Source organism: Chaetodon auriga, chromosome 16 (assembly GCF_051107435.1).
Source record: "Chaetodon auriga isolate fChaAug3 chromosome 16, fChaAug3.hap1, whole genome shotgun sequence".
Lineage (NCBI taxonomy): Eukaryota > Metazoa > Chordata > Actinopteri > Chaetodontiformes > Chaetodontidae > Chaetodon > Chaetodon auriga.
The window spans coordinates 24,463,264-24,483,659 of record NC_135089.1 but is presented as its reverse complement, the minus strand read 5'-3'; the positions used below and the strand labels follow the sequence as shown (position 1 = coordinate 24,483,659).

At 42.4% G+C, this 20,396-nt stretch overlaps 1 protein-coding gene across 1 annotated transcript in view; it reads right to left on the bottom strand.

Moving 5' to 3' along the window:
* The window catches only part of smg1 (SMG1 nonsense mediated mRNA decay associated PI3K related kinase), a 148,023-nt gene extending 127,929 nt beyond the window's left edge, over positions 1-20,094 (bottom strand). The window contains exons 1-4 of the mRNA XM_076751852.1: positions 19,848-20,094; positions 18,236-18,384; positions 17,292-17,444; positions 2,165-2,301 (exon numbers count right to left, since the gene is read on the bottom strand). Of these exons, the coding sequence (XP_076607967.1) occupies positions 2,165-2,301; positions 17,292-17,444; positions 18,236-18,384; positions 19,848-19,924 (516 nt within the window). The 5' untranslated portion in view covers positions 19,925-20,094. The remainder of the gene's footprint in view (positions 1-2,164; positions 2,302-17,291; positions 17,445-18,235; positions 18,385-19,847) is intronic.
* Between the last annotated feature and the right edge of the window lie 302 nt (positions 20,095-20,396).

Below are 20,396 nucleotides of genomic sequence, written 5' to 3'. Positions count from 1 at the left end.
TAGGGCTGGCTCAGGCTTGCCTTGGACCAGCCCTTAGTTATGCTGCTATAAGATTAGACTTGCAAAGACACACCAAGCTCCTCTGTTCCTCTCTCCATCTCCATCTGCACGCTTTCATGTCCTACTAAGGCATATTACTAAGTTAGCTTCTTCCCTGGAGTCTTTGTGCTTTGTCGGCTCGTAGGTTCCGATGGATAGTGGCTGAACCTGGATTGTGGATTGTAGCTACATCTCTATGGCCCTGCCTGACATCCACTGCAACTGCTAGTACTATTAGTCATACTTCCATTGTTATTACATCCATAGTGCTGTATTATGTACATATACTATCTGTTCCCAATACGTACATATTACACATACATAAATATATCATTTATGTTTACACAATGCTATATATACTACATATAGTTGAGAGTTAAGTTAGTTAAGAGAGATTATTAGAACTGCAACTACTAATGTGATTGCATTTCTGTCTGTGCGTCCGTCCGCCCGCCTGTCATCTCCTGTCCGTCCAAACAGTAAAAACCTGTAAAACATAAGTGTGTTTCATACCCTCTGGTGTGGGCTCCATTCTGAAGTTACACTGTTACAGACAGTGTGAGGAACTCAGCTCCTCCCTCATGCAAACAGGCAGTGACAGAGAGAGAAGAGGCAGACAGACCAGAGTTGCTTTTGTGCCCCTTGGTTCCACTTGTTTTCCCTCTTTTCTAGAGGACATCCACATTCACATCCACATTCTTCACCAGTAGCTCAAAAAAATGCTGTGCGGTAGGAAACGGTTGTGTCCTTCGGCATACAAGCCAAAAATTTCAGAATGACTGACTGCTGTTGCATTTATTTCTACTGTATGATTTTTCATTTTCCATTGCTGAGTTAGCCTGGGTATTATTTCTTATTTGTCTTATTTATTTTTCTGCAACCAGATATTAGCCAGGAGTGGACTGTGAACAACCTTGTTCTTTGTTTCGCTTAGCACTTATCACAGCACTCTTCCAGGAACGGTCACACTGCCTTTGGTAGCGGTTGGTCCAGCTGGGTGGTCAGAAGATGTTGTTGGCAGTGATCGTCTTAAGGTTCGTTGAACTCAATCCAATCCCTGCACTTCCTTTTCTGATTCTGTGTATTTCTGTCATAGGCAATGCATGCTTAAGTAATAAAGGTACTAACAAATTAAAAACAAAAAAGGTAGCAAAGCTTATGGGAGCTACTGGCTGCCACATCCGCATGTACCATAATCACCATTCATGCCTGTATCCTAAAACTGAATGACTTTGTACAAAAAGAGCTATAATCTGATCAAATCGAAGTTGAGATTCACCAATTATAATAATTGTTAAATTTCAAATCCAATCATTAAGTCAACAAAAAAAAACTCAGTTCAGTTGTGCATGTTTTGGCAATTAGTGAGTAAGTATTAGTAAGTCTATTACAATAATAACCGTGTAACCACAGTGCACAATTGAGAATCTGTCAGTGGAGAACACAGGCAATAAGTATGATAAACAGTCGCAGAATGTGTCCATTCTCACTGATCCTGAACTTCAGGCTTGAAACAGTGAACCAGGATAAAACCATGTTTGTGAGACTGAAAGTTAGTTTACTTTTGACTTTATCTCAAAATAACTGAGTTAACTAGAAAAAGGAAATATCAACCTCATAATTCCATCACTATGGATGAATTGCATTGTTTCAGAATAACTGGCAGGGGTCTTAAAGAGTAACATTTAAAAGGTCTACTGTGTAGGATTTAGAGGGGATCTATTGACAGAAATGGAAAATAACGACAATTATGTTTTCATTGGTGTATAATCACCTGAAAATAAAAATCCTTTTGTGTTCATTATCTCAATGAGCTCTTCATATCTACAGAGGGAGCAGATCCTTTTCCACAGAGTCTGCCATGTCACACCACCGTGTTTCTTCAGTAGCCTAGAACCTACAAACCAAACACTGGCTCAAGAAGAAGTTTTGCGGGTTTTAGCAGCCACCATAAGTTCTTCTACACACTTGGAAGGGGAAGGTGAGGGGTATTCAGTTTGTTACAATATGTTACCTCACCACTTGATGTCACTAAATCCTACACACTGGTCCTTCAAATGCAGAGATATAATGAGGGTTTTGTAAGAAGCAAACAGTATGGTAATCTCTACACAATCTCACTAACCACTTTGCTCTCGCCGTGGCTGATGAATTCCTTCAGCTGTTTCAGGGTGGCAAGCCTGCGGTCACGATCATCTTCCCTGGCGACTCGGCGCAGGAGGTTGGCCAGGCGAGACTCCTCTGAGTGAGCCATCCCTCTGTCTGCAAAACCACCACAATGTAAGTAACATCATACAAATAGTCTTACTCCATGACTTACAGTTGATATTGCCATATTGCCAGTTGATATTGGCAGTGGTTATTGCCTGGTTCTCTGCTTGTATTTACACATAATCTATGATGTCACACTGTCACACATTTGTTTGTTACCCTGATAGAGCTGCAGCTGCAGCCCAAATGGTTTAAGGGGTAGTTTTCTGAAGTGGGGTTATATGAGGTACTTACCCATAATCAGTGTATTACCTAATTAGTAAATGGTGGTCAGCACACCACCAGTTTGGAGAAGCAGCAGGAGTACTGGTGTACGAAGTTAAACAATGTATTTTGGAAAAAAAAAAAAGTACATTTCAAACCTTTTTAAATGCATTAAATGCAATAGGCATATAGAAATCGCACAAAAGTCTTTTCTTCCCTGAAGCAGTGGTCAACTGATAGGGGTTTTCCAATGGCCAAACCAATGTGTCATATTGTTTTTTTCTTCTTTTTGCATCTGATAAACACAAAAATGTAATCATATCTATTGTGAGAATGTTACTGTCTGCACCATCTCTTTCATTTTAGTTAATGTGTTCATAATGCAGCCAGTCAGATGTGAAAATATCCTGTTGTCCCCAGCTGCTTCTCTGATGGCCCTGCTCTTTCTCACTGATCTCCTGATTTGGTGAATTAAGAGTTTATTTCAAACAAAGTTCATAGTGATTGTTGGAACGGTGGAAAGATACCATGAAGGTTTTGGTGAGCTTTATTTTTTTTACATGAGGCTGTTTTATGATGATAATATTACTGTTGCTGTAAATGGAGTCTGGTGGCATTGGTGAGAGTGACATGGCAACTGTTTCTGGTTAAACAAAAAGATTCTTTATCTTTAACAAAGGGTATCTCTATAGGGATCCTTTGCATGATGTTTTCAGGCACTTAGAATACCAATCTGACAATGTCAGACATACAGTTGAGGACAAAATTATTAGCCCTCCTACAAAAAATGTCATTGTTTTAAAAGTTTTTCCCAAGTGCTTTTAAACAGAGCAACACATTTTTAACACTGCATTTTTAGACATCCTAGTTTTATTTTGGATTTATTTTGCTTACATTATTTCAGTGTGCACACAGAAATGAAAATATTCCACAAAAAACAAAAACTACCAGGGTCAAAATTATTAATAGATCCTAATAGTCAATTGTGCTGGATAACAGCTTGCAGTCGTTTGGCAAATCTCTCAAGCTCCTCCAGATTTGATGGCCTTGGCCCTGGCATGGACGTTCTTCTTTCACCTGTCACCCCACATATTTTCAGTGAAATTAAAGTCAGACTTCGGACTTTAGACTGCTTATTTATTGATCCCAATTTGGGAAATTATTTTGTTGCAGTAGCAAACATACAGACAAACACAAAATCTATACAAGAATTGTTAAAAGAGTAACAAAAAAGTAGCAACAAATAAGGACAGAAATAACAGCAGTGAATTTAACTCAACAAGATATATAGTTATATAATGTGTATTATAAAGTTTAATACACATACTCAACCACTGCAACATTCTCCCCCAGAATGCACAGTGGTTGTGTGGTTGTCCTGTTCCTTCTGAATCAATAACCATCTCCTTGGTCTTGGCCACGTTAAGCAGTAGGTGATTTCTACCAGACCATTCCACAAAATCATCCACCACTGCTCTGTATTCCTCCTTTTGTCCATCCTTTATACACCCCACCACCGCTGAGTCATCCGAAAACTTCTGTAGGTGGCACGATGAAGAGTTGTACTGAAAGTCTGAGGTGTATAAGGTAGGGCTTTTTGCAGGTCACTCAATTACATTCACTTTGGTCTTCTGGAGATAGTTCTTCACCATGAGAGACGTAAGTTTTGGATCGTTGTCATGTTGGCAGATGAAGCGACGACCCAGACCCAGTTTTACTGCTGACTGCTTAAGGTTTTCTTTTAAAATCTCCACATATCTTTCTTTGTTCATGATTCCTTCCACCTTGACAAGATTTCCAGTTCCAGATGTACTGAAACATCCCCACAGCATAATACTCCCACCACCGTGTTTCACTGTGGGGATGATGTTCTTTGGGGTTATATGCCTCTCCCTTTTTTCTCCAAACATAAGCAGTGTCTCTATGGCCAAAGAGCTTTAGTTTAGCCTCATCAGACCATAGGACATGTTTCCAGTATGCATAATCTTTCTCCAGGTTGTCCTGAGCATACGTAAGTCTGGCTTGAAGGTGTCTCTTCTTCAAAAGTGGAGTTTTTCTTGGTCTGCAACCTCACTGTCCATCTAATTTTTTTCCAAGATGGTGCCGCGTGAGTGGTAGCAAGTTGCAGCAGCTCTGTCTTGTTTTCCTCACTTTAGTGTTTTTTTGTATTTCTGTGTTTTTCTTGTGTTCTTTCTTTTTTTTCTAAAACCCCTATGGATATGTGCAAGTAGGGGTTCCACATTTGTTATTTTTGCGCTCTTTTTTCTGTTATTTTTGGAGGAACTATTGGCACTAATAAGGCTGCAGTGGGAGTACAGGGAGAGCAGTCTTATGTGTTTTTCAGAGACATGGCTGAACCAGGACACACCGGACTCTGTTGTCTCCTTAGATGGATTTACCCTAGTCCGTGCGGACCGGAAAGTGGCAGAGAGCAGCAAGAAGAAAGGTGGTGGACTGTGTGTGTTTCTTAACAACTGGTGTAACCCTGGCCACATCACTGTTAAAGAGAAGCTCTGTAGCAGCATTCGGCCCTATTACATTCCTCGGGAGTTCTCTCACGTTATTGTGCTGACTGTGTACATCCCCCTGTCAGCTGATGCTGCTGTTGCCTGTGAGCGAATAAACAGCACACTGTCTATGCTGCAGACAAGACACCCACAGGCCCTCTTTCTCATCTCTGGGGACTTCAATCATGCCTCTCTCTCTGCCACTCTCCCCAACTTCACACAGTATGTAAACTGCCACACAAGGGACAATAAAACTCTGGACCTTCTGTATGCTAATGTCCGGGACACATACACCTCCACCCCCCTCCCCCCTCTTGGTCGCTCTGATCACAACCTCGTCCATCTGCAGCCAGAATACACATCGGTGCTGAAAAGACAGTCTCCACAGAGGAAGGCTGTGAAGACCTGGACTGAGGAGGCATGTGAGCAATAGGGATGCAGCGATTAACCAATTTTACTATTAACCGCGCTTTAAAACGTCACGGTTATTTAATCCCAAAGGCTCTGCTACACCAAGTGTTTCTGTTCTCAATCGCAAAAAACGGACATTATGCTGGTACATTATTTTCAGCGCAACCTGCACGGAACGAAAACAAAGTTACAACAGCAGTGCACCTGCTTTAAGTGCCGTGCGTATCAAAAGATATGGAGGCTCCGCTACAGTAGCTTAGCAATGGCAGAAGGACCAGGCAGCGAAACTTTGTTCCCACCGAAGAAAAGAGTGAAGTCGGCAGTGTGGTAGCATTTCGGATACAATAAGAATGACCAGGGAGTCATCCAAGACGACGGATCAGCTGTCTGCAAAACCTGCCGAAAAAAAGTTGCGGCTAAAGGGTCAAACACATCGAACTTAATGCAGCATTTGCGGGATCACCACCCAGCTTTACACGCCAAAGTAAAGGTAACACATAATAACTGAGTTAAATTACGTTATTTAAGTTAGTTAATGAAACATTGAGTTTGTAGGGAGTTAAATATAAATGTGTGACTTACAATCAGTGGCATAGCGGTGAGAGTTGAGCTTTTAGTTCAATGTTAACAAACAGCAGCAAAGCGGCATGTTTGCCTATGGAAGACAAAACTGCTTCTCTCAAAGGCTTCTGTCAGTGACCGTTCAACGTCACAGTTTGCTTCTTCCCATCTGTGTTGAGTAAACTCTGGGCTTTGTAGGTTAATATACCAGGTGTAAAACACTAACTATCAATGAACATAAGTTATATATAAAAGTTATAATAATATGTAGCTTCTATTCTATTCTAACTCCAAACAGACACAGACTTTTGTTTATTTTTTTCAAAAGGGAAATACTGACATGGATGTTTACAGAGCAGAGGTCACTTTATTTAATTCCAAAGGGAGTTTTTGTTTATCTTTATTTATTATTTTTGTACTGTATTATTTGATTACTATGTTATTTCTGACAGCAATAAATAGCACATTAAAATCTCTAAAGAATGTTCATGTGATTTTATACATTAGTTCATTAGTAGTGTTGTGAAATTAATTAATGTATAATAATTGTGATACTTGTGAAACCGTGATTATTCCTCGGACTATAATCGTACAATCAAAATCAATAATCGTTGCATCCCTAGTGAGCAACTGAGGGACTGTTTTAACACCACTGACTGGGACATACTGTGCAGCTCTCATGGGGAGGACATTGACAGTCTGACTCACTGCATCACGGACTATATCAATTTCTGTGTGGAAAACATTGTGCCATCCAAGAGAGTACGGTGTTTTCCCAACAACAAGCCCTGGGTGACCCCTGAACTGAAGGCTCTGCTAAATGAGAAGAAGAGGGCCTTCATCTCAGGGGACAAGGAGGAGCTGCGGAGAGTACAGCGGGAGCTGAAATATAACATCAGGAGGTGTAAGAAAAACTACAGAGAGAAACTGGAGCAGCGCCTGGAGAAGAACAATGTTCGAGATGTGTGGAGAGGTCTTAAACATATCTCGGGCCATGGCAAAAGTGGGGATGGACAAACCACCACTGGAGATCAGGCCTGGGCAAATGAGTTAAACTTGTTTTTTAATAGATTTGACTCTGCCCCCACTCCAGCCCCCTCTCACTGGGGCCCCACTTCCTCACACCTCTCCAGGCCAGTTATCTCCCCTCAGCTGCAGTCCTTAACACCTCAGCTCCCCTCAGACCACTCTGCTCCAACCCCCGCTGTCATTAAGGTCGCACCACCACCACCACCACCACCACCTACAGCTCTGGACTACCCCCCACAGTCACCCTCCTCCCCCCTCTCCATCACTATGGACCAGGTGAGGAGGGAGCTCAGGAAGACAAAGGCCAGGAAAGCCACAGGCCCAGACGCCATCAGCTCCAGGGTGCTCAGGGAGTGTGCAGACCAGCTCAGTCAGGTGGTTCTGTAAATGTTCAACCTGAGTCTCAGTCTGGAGAGAGTCCCAGCCCTGTGGAAGACCTCCTGCGTGGTGCCAGCTCCAAAAACAGCCCATCCCAGGGAACCAAGCCACTACAGACCTGTCGCCCTAACCTCCCACTTCATGAAGACCATGGAGAGGATCATCCTCAGCCACCTCCGCGCCCAGGTGAGCTCTGTGCTGGACCTGCTGTAGTTCGCATATCGACCTGGCATCAGGGTGGACAACGCCGAGTGGAGTCCCCCGGGAGCACTGAGAGAGTCATGTTTTTTGACTTCTCCAGTGCTTTCAACACCATCCAGCCTTCAATGCTGCAGGGGAAAATGGAGGTGGCTGGTGTGGACCAACAGCTGGCTGCATGGACCATCGACTACCTCACTGACAGACCACAGTATGTGAGGCTACACAGCTGTGTGTCAGATGTGGTAGTCAGCAGCACAGAGGGCCCCCAAGGTACAGTGCTGTCACCGTTCCTTTTCACCCTCTACATCTCTGACGTCATGTACAACTCCACCCTCTGTCATCTGCAGAAATTCTCTGATGACATTGCCATTATTGGCTGTGTGTTGGAGGAGAATGAGCAGGAGTACAGGGGGGTCATCACAGACTTCGTGGACTGGTGTCAGCAGAACCACCTGATCCAAAACAAACTGGACTGGACAGACAATACTAACGCCCTGTACAGGAAGGGCCAGAGTCACTTACACCTGCTGAGGAGACTGAGGTCCTTTGGTGTGTGCAAACACTGTGGTGGCCTCTGCAGTGTTTTATGCCATAGTGTGCTGAGGAGGGGGCAGCACGGACAGAGACAGGAAGAGACTGAACAAACTGGTTAAGAGAGCCAGCTCTGTCCTGGGCTGCCCACTGGACTCCATCAAGGAGGTGGCGGACAGAAGGATGTTAGCCAAGCTGACATCCATCATGGACAACTCCTCCCACCCCCTGCACCACACTGTGAGGACCTTGAGCAGCTCCTTCAGCACAAGACTTTTACATCCCCAGTGCAGGAAGGAGCACTACCGCAGGTCATTCCTGCCCACAGCCATCAGACTGTATAACAGTGCACAATAACATCAACTCAATGCAAGCCGTACTGATCACATCTCACATTTTTCCTGTTTCCCATGTGCAATCGTCATTTTTTAAGTGAGTAGTACATATAAGTAAATAAGGGTGTACGTATTGTATATATTGTAAATTACCATAGGGTATATAACACTTGTGCAATATTTTCTTTTCTTGTCCTCTGACTTCTTGCACTCTGTCTTGTTGCTGCGGTAACATGTGAATTTCCCCCCATTGTGGGATAAATAAAGTCTATCTATCTATTTATCTGTCTTTCTATCTATCTATCTAATTTTGTCCCGAGCTGTGTATTGATGGTGGGTGCACAAGGATTACATTACACCTCAGAAATGAAAAATAATGTTTTAGAGCACTTAACAAGCGCATTTATCAGCAGTTAACACCGTAAAAAAGTAAAAGTTGTACGAGGATTAACTTGTACGAGACCAAACAAGACAAAAAGTATGTTGGAAAATCTCCCAATAGTAGGTTATTTACCATCTATTATTATTTAAGCCTTCCATTGCATACTCAGAGAAACAAACATTATGTGGTAACTTCTACCATTATGTATATTATTGTAGCATTTCCACTTTCCAGCCTACACTAAATCTAAGTTTTGGTTTTCAAATCAAAGATTTACGAAAAATAGAGGACTCGGGCTGCTACATGCCAAATGTTATGAGTAAGAGTCTTTTCCAAAGCAACAGCAATCCATAACATTAGGGAGATTGACAAGCTAGCTGGACAGCTGTCTGCTACAAACAGTTTTATTAAATTACCAACAATGTTGTAGCATTAGCATTACATGATCTGCTGTCAAAGGTCTTCCCTGTTTAGCTGCTTGTTCTAGCTCTGATTGGTTACACGGTACAACCGTGTTTCCAAAAAAGATGTGTAAAGCATGAATAGAAACAGAATGTGATGATTTGCAAAATTCTAAAATGTCACATTTAATTGTAACTGGAACAGCACAAGGCAACATATCAAATTTTGAAACCTAGAAATTTGACTGTTTTTGAAAATTCTATCCTCATTTTTATTTGATGCCAACAAGTTTCAAAAAGTTGGGACAGTGGCAACGAAAGACTGGGAGAATTGTGAAATGCTAAAAACAAAACACCTGATGGAACATCCCACAATAAACTAGGTTAACTGGCAACAGGTTATCATCAGGTATCATGACTGGGTCTCAAAAGAGCCTCCCACAGAGTTTGAGTCTTGAGTCTTTGACATAAAGTTGTGGTTCACCACTCTGTGACAGACTGTGCTGGCAAACAGTGCAACAATTTATGAATAACGATTCTCAAAGTCATATCGCAAAGAATTTGGGGAATTCAATGTCTGTAGTACATCAGTGCATCACAAAAGATTCAGAGAAGCTGAAGAAATCTCTGTATGCAAGGGACAACTCCAAAAACCAATACTGGATGGCCGTGATCTTTAGGCTCTCTGGTGGCACTGCATAGAAAACAGACAGGATTTTGTAGTGGGCGTCACTGCATGGGCTCAGGAAGACTTCCAGAAACCATTATCTGTTAACTCAGTTCATCACTGCATCCACAAATATGAGTTGAAGCTACCCTGCAAAGAAGAAACTGTATATAAACCACAACCAGAAAGGCCACCCTCTCTGGTCCCGAGTTCACTGGAGATGGAGTGAGGGGAAGTGGAAAACTGTCCTGTGGTCTGATGAGTCAAAATTTTGCTGCATCCTCCAAGCTAAAGAGGAGAGTGACCATCTTGCTTGTTATCAGCACTCAGTTGAAAAGCCAGCATCCGTGATGGTGTGGGGGTGCATTAGTGCATGTGGGTAACAATGCACATTTGTGAAGACACCATTAATGCTGAACGATATACACTGGTTTTGGAGCAATATATGCTGCCAAGCAGACGACATCCTTTTCAGGGAATGCCTTGCTTTTTCAGCAAGACAATGCCAAACCACACTCTGCACGTACTACAACAGCATGGCTCCATAGTATAAGAGTCCGGGTGCAAAAATGATGTGCCTGCAGTCCAAAGAAGAGCAAACACACAAACAAACTGGCTAATATCATCATGTTACAAACATATCATAATTGCTTACAAATAATTCCTACATGATACAGCATGAACTAGGGATGCACCGATACCACTTTTTTGAGACCAAGTACTCAATAGTAAGGCAAGTACTCAAATGTAAGTACAAGTACTTACATTTGAGTACTTGCCGATACCAAGTACCAATATGAGAACTTAATAATGCCATTACAGTTCTTGGTTACTTTTGAAAACGTGCTTTATTGTCATTTTCTGACTGTAACAAAGTGCTGCTAGTGACATTTAACCATATGTTTTGTTAAACATGCCATTGCCACAAATTTCACTAAATTATTAACACGCTCAAGTGTAACAAACAGTCGTTACTGACATTTTAACTTTCAACTGCAAATACAAACATGGCCTTGCCAGGCATTTTACTTAAATGTAACAAGAAATTTCAGTGCCAACATAAAACTGTGGCAGAACAACTGAAATGATATGTTATGAAGTCATAACGTCTGTCTCTGAGGACTAAGCCTGTTTTGAAAAAGTCAGTGGCAGGTTCTTCTTGATGAAAAGAAGCTTCTCTGCATTATCAGCTGTGAGTCTGTTTCTGTTTTCATCTACAATGTGTGAGACTGAGCTAAACAGCCTTTCACTGTCCACACTGCTGCATGGTGCTGAGAGGTATCTCTGTGACATTTGAGCCAGAGTGGGAAACCTCACTTTGTTAACGCCCAAGTACTGCAGTAGGTTGTCTTCCCTAGCAGCTGTGGTCTCTTCAAGGTATGTCTCTAACTGAATGAAAGCACCCACTGGTGCACTGCTCACTGATGTTGTTTCTTGCTCATCTGCTATCTTATCAAACACACTGTCACTAAATGTAATGACGGACACACACTACCTTGGATCAAGTACAGCTGCAATGCAGTTCAGTGGGGTTTTCTCCGTGTCGGCGAAGCGTCTCTTGACGGCTGCAGCTAAGGTCCCCTTCATTGTTTTGATGCCGTGGTCCTCGTCCGTTTCCTTAGTAAGATGTCTCAGAAGCACGGTCACAGCCGAAATTACATCTGATGCCAGTGCACTGGATGAGCTTACTTTTTGGGTTAATTCTTCAAACGGAGCCTGGACAGTCAGTCTTTTCCAGAAGTGCCCACTGATGAGCGGTGAGATTGTCGGGGAGCTCGTGCTCGGACCCGAAAATTCCCATGGCCCTCTTCTGCTCGATAAGAGCCTGTAGCATGTAGTACGTGCTATTCCAGTTGGAGTTATCCCTAAGCACAATGTGAACAGAACTTTTTGGGATGCTTCAAGTCTGAAGCATTTCATCAAACGCACCAGTGATGACTTGGCTGGTGTGTGAACCCCCGAAACTGTTTTGCATGTAGGACGACTCTCTGTAGCGTAAAATTTTCATTGATCCACTGTGCAGTTAAGCTGATAAGGGACACTGGGCTGACACTGCTGGTCCAAATATTAGTGGTGAAGTTGAAGGCTGAAATGTCATGCAGCAGGCTGTTGATGTGCTTCTTCAAAAGTCCTGCAGCTTTAGTAACACCATGTCTGTGATGTGGTGACGGCTGGGGATCTCATACCTCGGCTCCAGTACACTGAGAAGACGTCAAAATCCCATATTATCAACAACAGACAAAGGCTGGTCATCCAGAGCAATGAAATGGGTAGGAGCCTCTGTTATTTTCACCGCCTGCGGGTTGTCTCTGGACATTTTCTCTCTCTTCACCAGCGTTTGCTGCAAAGTTGGTTGTGTCTGTTTCCCGCTGCTAGCATTAACAAACTCCTTGAACTCGGCGTTGTGTTGGTTCTTCAGATGTTTTATTGGATTGCTAGTGTTGAAGGTGCCAGTTTTCGCCCCTCCTCTAGACAATTTGGCTGAGCATAATTTGCAGTCAGCTTTACTTTTGTCACCGTTGTTTACCTTGAAAAATCTTCACACTGCTCACACTGCTCCTCCTCCACGCTGCCATAAAGTGGTATCGGGTGTGGTTGTATCAGAGCACTTTAGTACACACGCTCAGTATCGGACCGATATCCGATGCTGGTATCGGTATGGTGCATCCCTAGCATGAACCAATATTGCACTGACTGAACCACAGAATTTAGAATTCTATTATTCCATTCTGTGGATTGACACAAGCATGATCTGTGGCATAATACAGTACACAGCATGTGTTGGAATACAGATGTTCTACACTTGAGAAAAACATTGTGCCAACAGAACAGACTGTGCGACAGCCAGGTAATATAGTGTACTTACAATGGTATTTATTCTTTTAGGTGGCTATTTTCTGAGGTCACTAAAGTAAGTTTTGCTTCTGCCTCTGTCCACAGCAGTAAATTGTTTAGCTTCCTACACCAGCACTCTTGCTGCTTCTCCAAAATGGGAGTGTGCTGACTGCCATCTACTGTTAGTCATACACTGACTATGGATATGTACTTCATATAACCCGACTTAAAAATCCCAAACTGGCCTTTTAACATGACAAACAAATAACTGTACTCTGTTTTAGAAGTCTGGCTATATAAGAGTGGAATTTAAGGATATGATCCCATCAGCATTTTATTCAATGCCATGTCTCAATACAACAGATGCTAACTTTAGTCTCTCCCAAATTGACTACATGGTTGATAGTGCTACAGGTTCATTGTGTATGACACTTGACTCTGTTGCCCCTCTAAAAAAAGAAGATAATAAAACAGAGGAGGTTAGCTCCATGGTATACCTCTCAAACCAGCAAATTAAAGCAAACTTCATGAAAAGTAGAAAGAATTTTGCTTCACCTGGAAGGCAGTCTCAAAACATACAGGAAAGCCCTCTGCTGTGCTAAAACGGCCTATTACTCTGCACTAATAGAAGAAAATAAGAACAATCCCAGGTTTCTCTTCAGCGCTGTAGCCAGGTTGACAGAGAGCCATAATTCTGTTGAACCATGTATTCCTTTAGCTCTGAACACTAATGACCTCATGAGCTTCTTTAATGATAAAGTTCTTACTATTACAGAATTCACTACCTCCTGCCGTCACCAGGTACAGATTTATTTTCAAACACAGAAACCACAGAAATTGTTATTAAACCTGTCTTAGTTTTAGTTTTCACCTGTTGACCTTCACCAACTAATCCTAATAAAATCATCAACCTGTATTTTAGACCCCATCCCAACTAAGCTGCTTAAAGAAGTTTTACACTTAATTGGCTCTTCTTTATTAGACATGATCAATCTGTCTTTATCAACAGGCTACGTACCACAGTCCTTTAAAGTAGATGTAATAAAACCTCTTTTTTAAAAGCCCACTCTTTATCCAGGGATTTTTTTTTTTTTTTTTTTTAGCAAACTACAGACCTATATCAAACTTTCCCTTTCTCTCAAAAATTCTTGAGAAAGCAGTTGCCTAATCAGCTGTGTGAATTTCTACACAACAACAGCTTATTTGAAGACTTGCGGTCAGGATTTCCAGTGCATCATAGCACAGAGACAGCACTGTTCAAAGTTACAAATGACCTTCTAATTGCACCAGTCAAAGGACTTGTCTCTGTGCCAGTCTTATTAGATCTTAGTGCTGCATTCGACAACATTGACTATGGTATCCTATTGCAGAAACTGGAATACTTCATTGGCATTAAGGGAACTGCACTAAGCTGGCTTAAATTCTACTTTTCAGATCATTCTCAGGATGTACACGTTAATGATGACTCCTCTGTACTCGCTAAAGTCAGCTACAGAGTTCTGCAGGGTTCTGTACTTGGACCAATACTATTCACCTTACATATGCTTCCTTTAGGGTACAATATCAGGAAACACTCAACATTTTTTTTCCTGCTATGCAGATGATAACCAGCTATATTTTTCAATGAAGCCAGAAGAAACCAGTCAGTTAACTAGACTGCAAACGTGTCTTCAGGACATAAAGACCTGGATGACATGCAATCTTCTGTTACTAAACTCGGACAAAACTGAAGTTATAGTACTAGGCCCTGAACACCTTAGAAACTCACTTTCTGGTGATATAGCAGTTGTGGATGGCATTGCACTGGCCTCCAGCACCACTGTAAAGAATCTGGGACTTATCTTTGATCAGGATATGTCCTTTCATTCCCATGTAAAGCAAATTTCAAAGACTGCCTTTTTTCACCAATGTAACATTGCAAAAATCAGGCACATTCTGTCTCAAAACGATGCAGAAAAACTAGTCCATGCATTCGTAACTTCCAGGTTGGATTATTGCAATTCCTTACTATCAGGCTGCCCAAATTCGTTGCTGAATATTCTCCACTTGTTCCAGAACGCTGCAGCACGTGTTCTGACAAAAACAAGGAAGAGAGATCATATTCTCCACTATTAGCCACTCTACACTGGCTCCCTGTAAAATTTAGAATAGAATTTAATATCCTGCTCCTGACTTAAAAAGCCATAAATGGTCACGGACCATCTTATCTTAAAGAGCCTATAGTGCCTTACTACCCCACTAGAACACTGCGTTCCCAGAATGCAGGCTTACTTATGGTTCCTAAAGTTTCCAAAAGCAGAACGGGAGCCAGAGCATTTAGCTATCAAGCTCCTTTCCTGTGGAACCATCTTCCTGTGTTTGTCTGGGAGGCAGACACTGTCTCTATTTAAGAAGAGGCTTAAAACTTTCCTTTTTGATAAATCTTATAGTTAGGGTTAGCTCAGGTTTGCCCTGGACCAGCCCTAAGTTATGCTACTGTAGGATTAGAATGTGAGGGGGCCTCCAAAGATACACCAAGCTCTCTCCCTCTCCAACTGCACGGTTTCATGTCCTACCATGGTGTGTTACTAACTTAGTTTCTTCCCAGGAGCCTTTGTGCATTGTCGTCTCGCAGGTTCCCATGGATAGTGGCTGAACCTGGATTGTGGATTATAGCTACATCTCCTGCCATGGCCCAGCTTGACATCCACTGCAATTGCTACTACCAGTGTTTCCCACCAATTAAGGAGACTGTGGCGGCCCTCCACAGTCTCGTTGGGCCCGCCACAGTCTCGTCCCCACCCCCCCCGCTTTCCACCCTCCTCCCCACCTAAAAAATAATAATAATAACCAGATCCGTCAGTCAGCCGATTACACAGCTGTAGCCTACTCTACTCTATAGCCCGCGAGCGAGAGCGTGCGCGTGAACACACACGCACGCGCCAACAGGTCGCGTTCATAGACGGTCCTACTGTCTGCTGCATTTGGCGCGATCCGGCAACACTGCATCCATACAGTCTATGATCCATACATGACAGCAGGCCGGGACGGCATTTCAAGATTGTGTGAGGTAAGTGTAACTTCTCTTTTGGGCAGGTATCAAGTTCGATAACGGAGCAGTGTCGGCCATGTTGCTGATCTCATTGCACCAGTCAACTTCTAACATACCAAACAGAGTCTAACTTTCCGCTATCCCTGGTGCTGATTTCCCGGTAGCTAGCTACTTGTCCGCTATTTCTCCCTCTCCCGCTCGCGCTATTTCTCTCTCTCATCCCTCTGTCGTTTGTGCTCTCTCTCTACCCGTTTATAAAAATTAACATGAAATTAATTATTTAATATCTCTCGTCGGCGAGAAAGAAAAAGAAAAGAAAAAGAAAAGAGGGATCCGACAGCACTGAGTCAGTGACTCAGCCTTATCGGTGAAGACGGGTGAGGTTATGGCTTAAAAGCTGTAGCGGAGCCGGCGGGGGGGCAGAGGGTGCGGCTGCCCCGGGCCCACGGTTATGAGGGGGCCCATCGCAAGGCTGATGCCGAAAAAACAAAAAGGGAAAGTCGGTCTCTTACTGCTGTATTTGTAAAGATATAAGTGTAAAAAAAAAAAAAAAAAAAAAACGGGGAGAAAACAGTCTGAATCAGAGCGTTTCTGAAGATTAAGAGGACATGCCACCTCTCTTGCACTGTCTGGCGATCTCTCTCTCTCTCTCTCTCTCTCTCTCTCTCGCGCGCGCGCACTCTCTCTCTCTCTCTCTCTCTCTCTCTCTCGCTGTGCGTGTGTGTGCACGATAGTGTGACACTCAGTGTCAAGCTGCCTGAGTCTTAGCTGACTATTGGTGCAGCATACATATGCCAAGGTTATGGACAGCAAGTGTTCTTTGTTCATCGTTTTGTTTGACAGTGAAGATTGTTCACATGATTGATGTTAAGTTTTGTATGCTCTAAATGAATGAACGAGTGAGTGAATGAACAAATGAACAATTGATTGAATGAGTGAGTGAATGAATTAATGACTTTGTGTCATGGTTTTTTTTTTCAAGATTAAATTTGAAATATTCCTGATATGCCTTTGTATGTTCTTAAGGATGATACCAACCTGTTATGTTCATATACAGCAATTTATATTACATTCAGTGGTCTCAAAATGCCCTAAAGAGATACATCAGGCTTGAAAACGTACACACACAGAGACCCCCCCATCACAGTCTCCTAAAATCCTGTGGGAAACACTGTACTACTATTATTACATCCACTGTTACTGTGATTGCATTTCTGTCTGTCTCTCTCCATCTGTCCTTCACTCTCTCTCTCTCTCTCACCCAACCGGTCAAGGCAGATGACCGCCCACCCAGAGCCTGGTTCTGCCTGAGGTTTCTGCCTCTTAAAAAGGAAGTTTTTCCTCGCCACTGTCGCCAAGTGCTTGCTCATGAGGGAACTGTTGGGTCTCTGTAGATAAAGGAGTTTGGTCTGTACCAGCTCTATATGGAAAGTGTCCTGAGACAACTTCTGTTGTGATTTGGTGCTATACAAATAAAATTGAATTGAAATTGCTTTGTCACAGCTCACCCTGCGATTTCTTCATGTCCTTGGATGCTAAAGCACGGTTTCCATGCTGAAAAGGAGTTAAATCTGTTGTCACGTCATTGGGCCTCAACTCTTGCCCCATCGACTTCCAACCAAACGTATTATCACAGACACCTTGACCAGCTTCATATTCACCTATGGGACAAAGACAATGTTGGTTTAAACCAATTTATTACAAGGAACAAACAGACAAAAATGAGCTTATCTGACCTTGCCAAAGCAAACAGGAGCAACTTTTGATTCATGGTGATTTGAAAGTTTAAGTTAAGTTACAAAAAACTTGCTGACTATTTTTGTTGAACAGTTGTCTGTAGGTGAAAATGAAAACAACCTCAATCTCTGCAACTACTGATGGATATTCTGCTTATTTTATTTGCCCGATTCTATTGCTTTATCAGCACACGAATGTGAATGCAGTCTTAGATGTCTGATCTGACACATAATATCTAAATTGGAATTTCTCCCATTTCTCCAAGACATTGAAATCTTCCAGGAAATGTGGACCGGCACCAATTTTTTCTTTCTGAAACCCTGACTGAAAGACTGGTCCAGTATACTCCTCTGCTCAAAATTAACCAGTTAGTTCTGGGTTAATGGGTGTCAGGTTATCAAAAGCAAAATCAACAGAACATGGCATCCCTCATTTCGCCTCCAAACATTGTATTGTTGCCAAAAAGTTTGAGCCGAATCTGAGCCAAACTTTCGAATGCAAGCAGACAGATACAAGCTAATTTTGAGCAGAAAAAGCTGTTAATGACCATAACGTGTTTTGTTTGGAAAAAATCCCTGATATTAACATTGTATACCAACAAAAATCTACGATATGTGTACAGTGTACAAAACTAATTTAAAGTGTAATTCCACTTCAATACTTTTCAAGACCTGCAGATAAACTCTAATAATACAGGTGCTAGCAAAGGTCTCACCCTCTTCCTGGTGTGTATCTGCAGGAGTGTAGGCATCGCTGGGCACCACTGGCTGGTCAGGGCAGCTCGGGGGCAACACGTCGTACAACGCTGCTGAATGAAGCTCTGTAGACTTCACCCCGTCCTGGCTGAATGACACACTGTCAACTCTGAATACATGGACACACACAAAGCAGAGAAAGATGTGGTGCAGTATGCAGCTTTTAAATTTGAAAAATGTAACTGCAATAATTTGCAAGCATGTTACAATCTTCTGCCTGCAATAGAATAATCGACTGAAAGTGTACTTTACTGACCACTACCACTGGTTGAAAGTCGAGGTAGTTTTGTCTAGGACTCATTGCCTTCTGCTGTGCTTTAACTAACATTTTGTCTGCAGCAGTGGAAAATACTTTGTAACATGAGCACAAAAAAACCTATTGTTAACCAGAACGCTGCACGGTGCATGATTATCAATGAAACACATGGTGAACAGAGTTATTTTCTTGACCCATTAGAATTGGTTGGAAGTTTTGCACAGTAGTGCAGTATGCCCTAGCTAGCCAGCTTCCTTGCTAGTATTGCAGTGTGGTGCACCACTCCACAAAAATTGGGCTCTACATGATACATATGAAGTATTCACTCACTCTCACACACACACACACACACACAAAAAAAAAAAATCTTCATCCTGCAAAGCTTGCATATTGTATGGTCTTCCCCAAACAATTTAAATGCACTCAACAGGTGAAGGTGGACTTCGTTCTCACTCACTTTTAAAGTGGTTTTTGGCAGTACTTGCTCTACTCTCATGTTCATGATTTTTTTAATCAAAGTTGCATTTGATAGATACAGTCTCATCAAACCATAAGACAGAATATAGCTGGTACATATCACCAAGATATGAAATACGCAAACAAGAAGTGCAGGTGCTTTACGTTAATGCATGTGAGCCTGATTCAGGAGTCAAATGCTTCAATAATTGCTGTGACGATTTACATTACTGTCAGTTCAAAAATACAAGATCAGCATTGTCATCCATTTTTATGTAACGTTAAACGTGTTAAAAAATATATATGCGGAAGTTATTTGTGAAGTTGATACCCTAACAGCAGGGTGACGTCTCCCCGTGCTGGCTAGCTGTAGTTAGCCGGCGCGAACAGCATCGTTGTAATGCTAACCAGCTATGCACAGTTCATTGATAATTTCCATCAGATTATGGTTAACACCAAAATGATCGATTCATCATTGCGGTTCATCGGACGTCTTTACAGTTTCGGACAACTTGTCTTGAGTCGTTTGCTACCAATTAGCCATTAACGTTTATCCAGTTAGCAGAGGGCTGGCAACGTTACTATTAACGTTAAGCTAACGTTTGAGCTGGGCTCACCACTTTGCGAGGCGGGACTGAACAGTGGATAAAACGATGTGTCTTTGTGTATACTGTGTGACCAGCTATGATAACATTACGGTTTAAAACACAATACATTTAAACGCTTATGAACATTTACTATTACGATAAAGACACACAAAGTATTTCCCTCCTATATGACCGTAACTTCAAGCAGCACAGCATAGGCCTAAAGAGCCACCGATTTAATGCAACCAGTCTACTCCGGAGCAGAACACCAACCTGGGCTGCCAGTCATTCCAGTGTGGCTGCAGTTTGTGGGCGCCGCTGAGCCGAGACCCCGAGGCTTTACGGCTCATTACCTTTTAGAGAGCTGCATGACCCGCTGGCAGCGGTAACCGTATCTCTCCTCAAGGGTTACTTTTTACTCTTGTATTTTATCAAGTCTCATAAATCGGTTAGCAACTCGTCGTTATAGCTATCCTACGATAGTGTTTCTTCTTCGTCGTTGCTGTCTTCTTCTTCTTCTGTTACTTTGAGGTTTTACGGCAGTTTGCATCCTTGACGTCGCATTACTGCCATCTTCTGGAGTTAGCATACTCCTGTTTCCGATGTGTCGTCTTCGTTGTTTTTGTATCCAAAAAATGCTATACCGCCCCTGACTGAATTGAAAAAAAGACTCCATTCTCTTATCTAATCTAAATTCCATTAAAAGTCTTCCCCACCCCTCATCCCATTCTCTAATAAACTAGTCTAAGGCCCTGAGAGGGCCCAAAAGCTTGTCTCAACACCCCCTGCACTCTCTCTCTAAATTACATATTGATATATAAT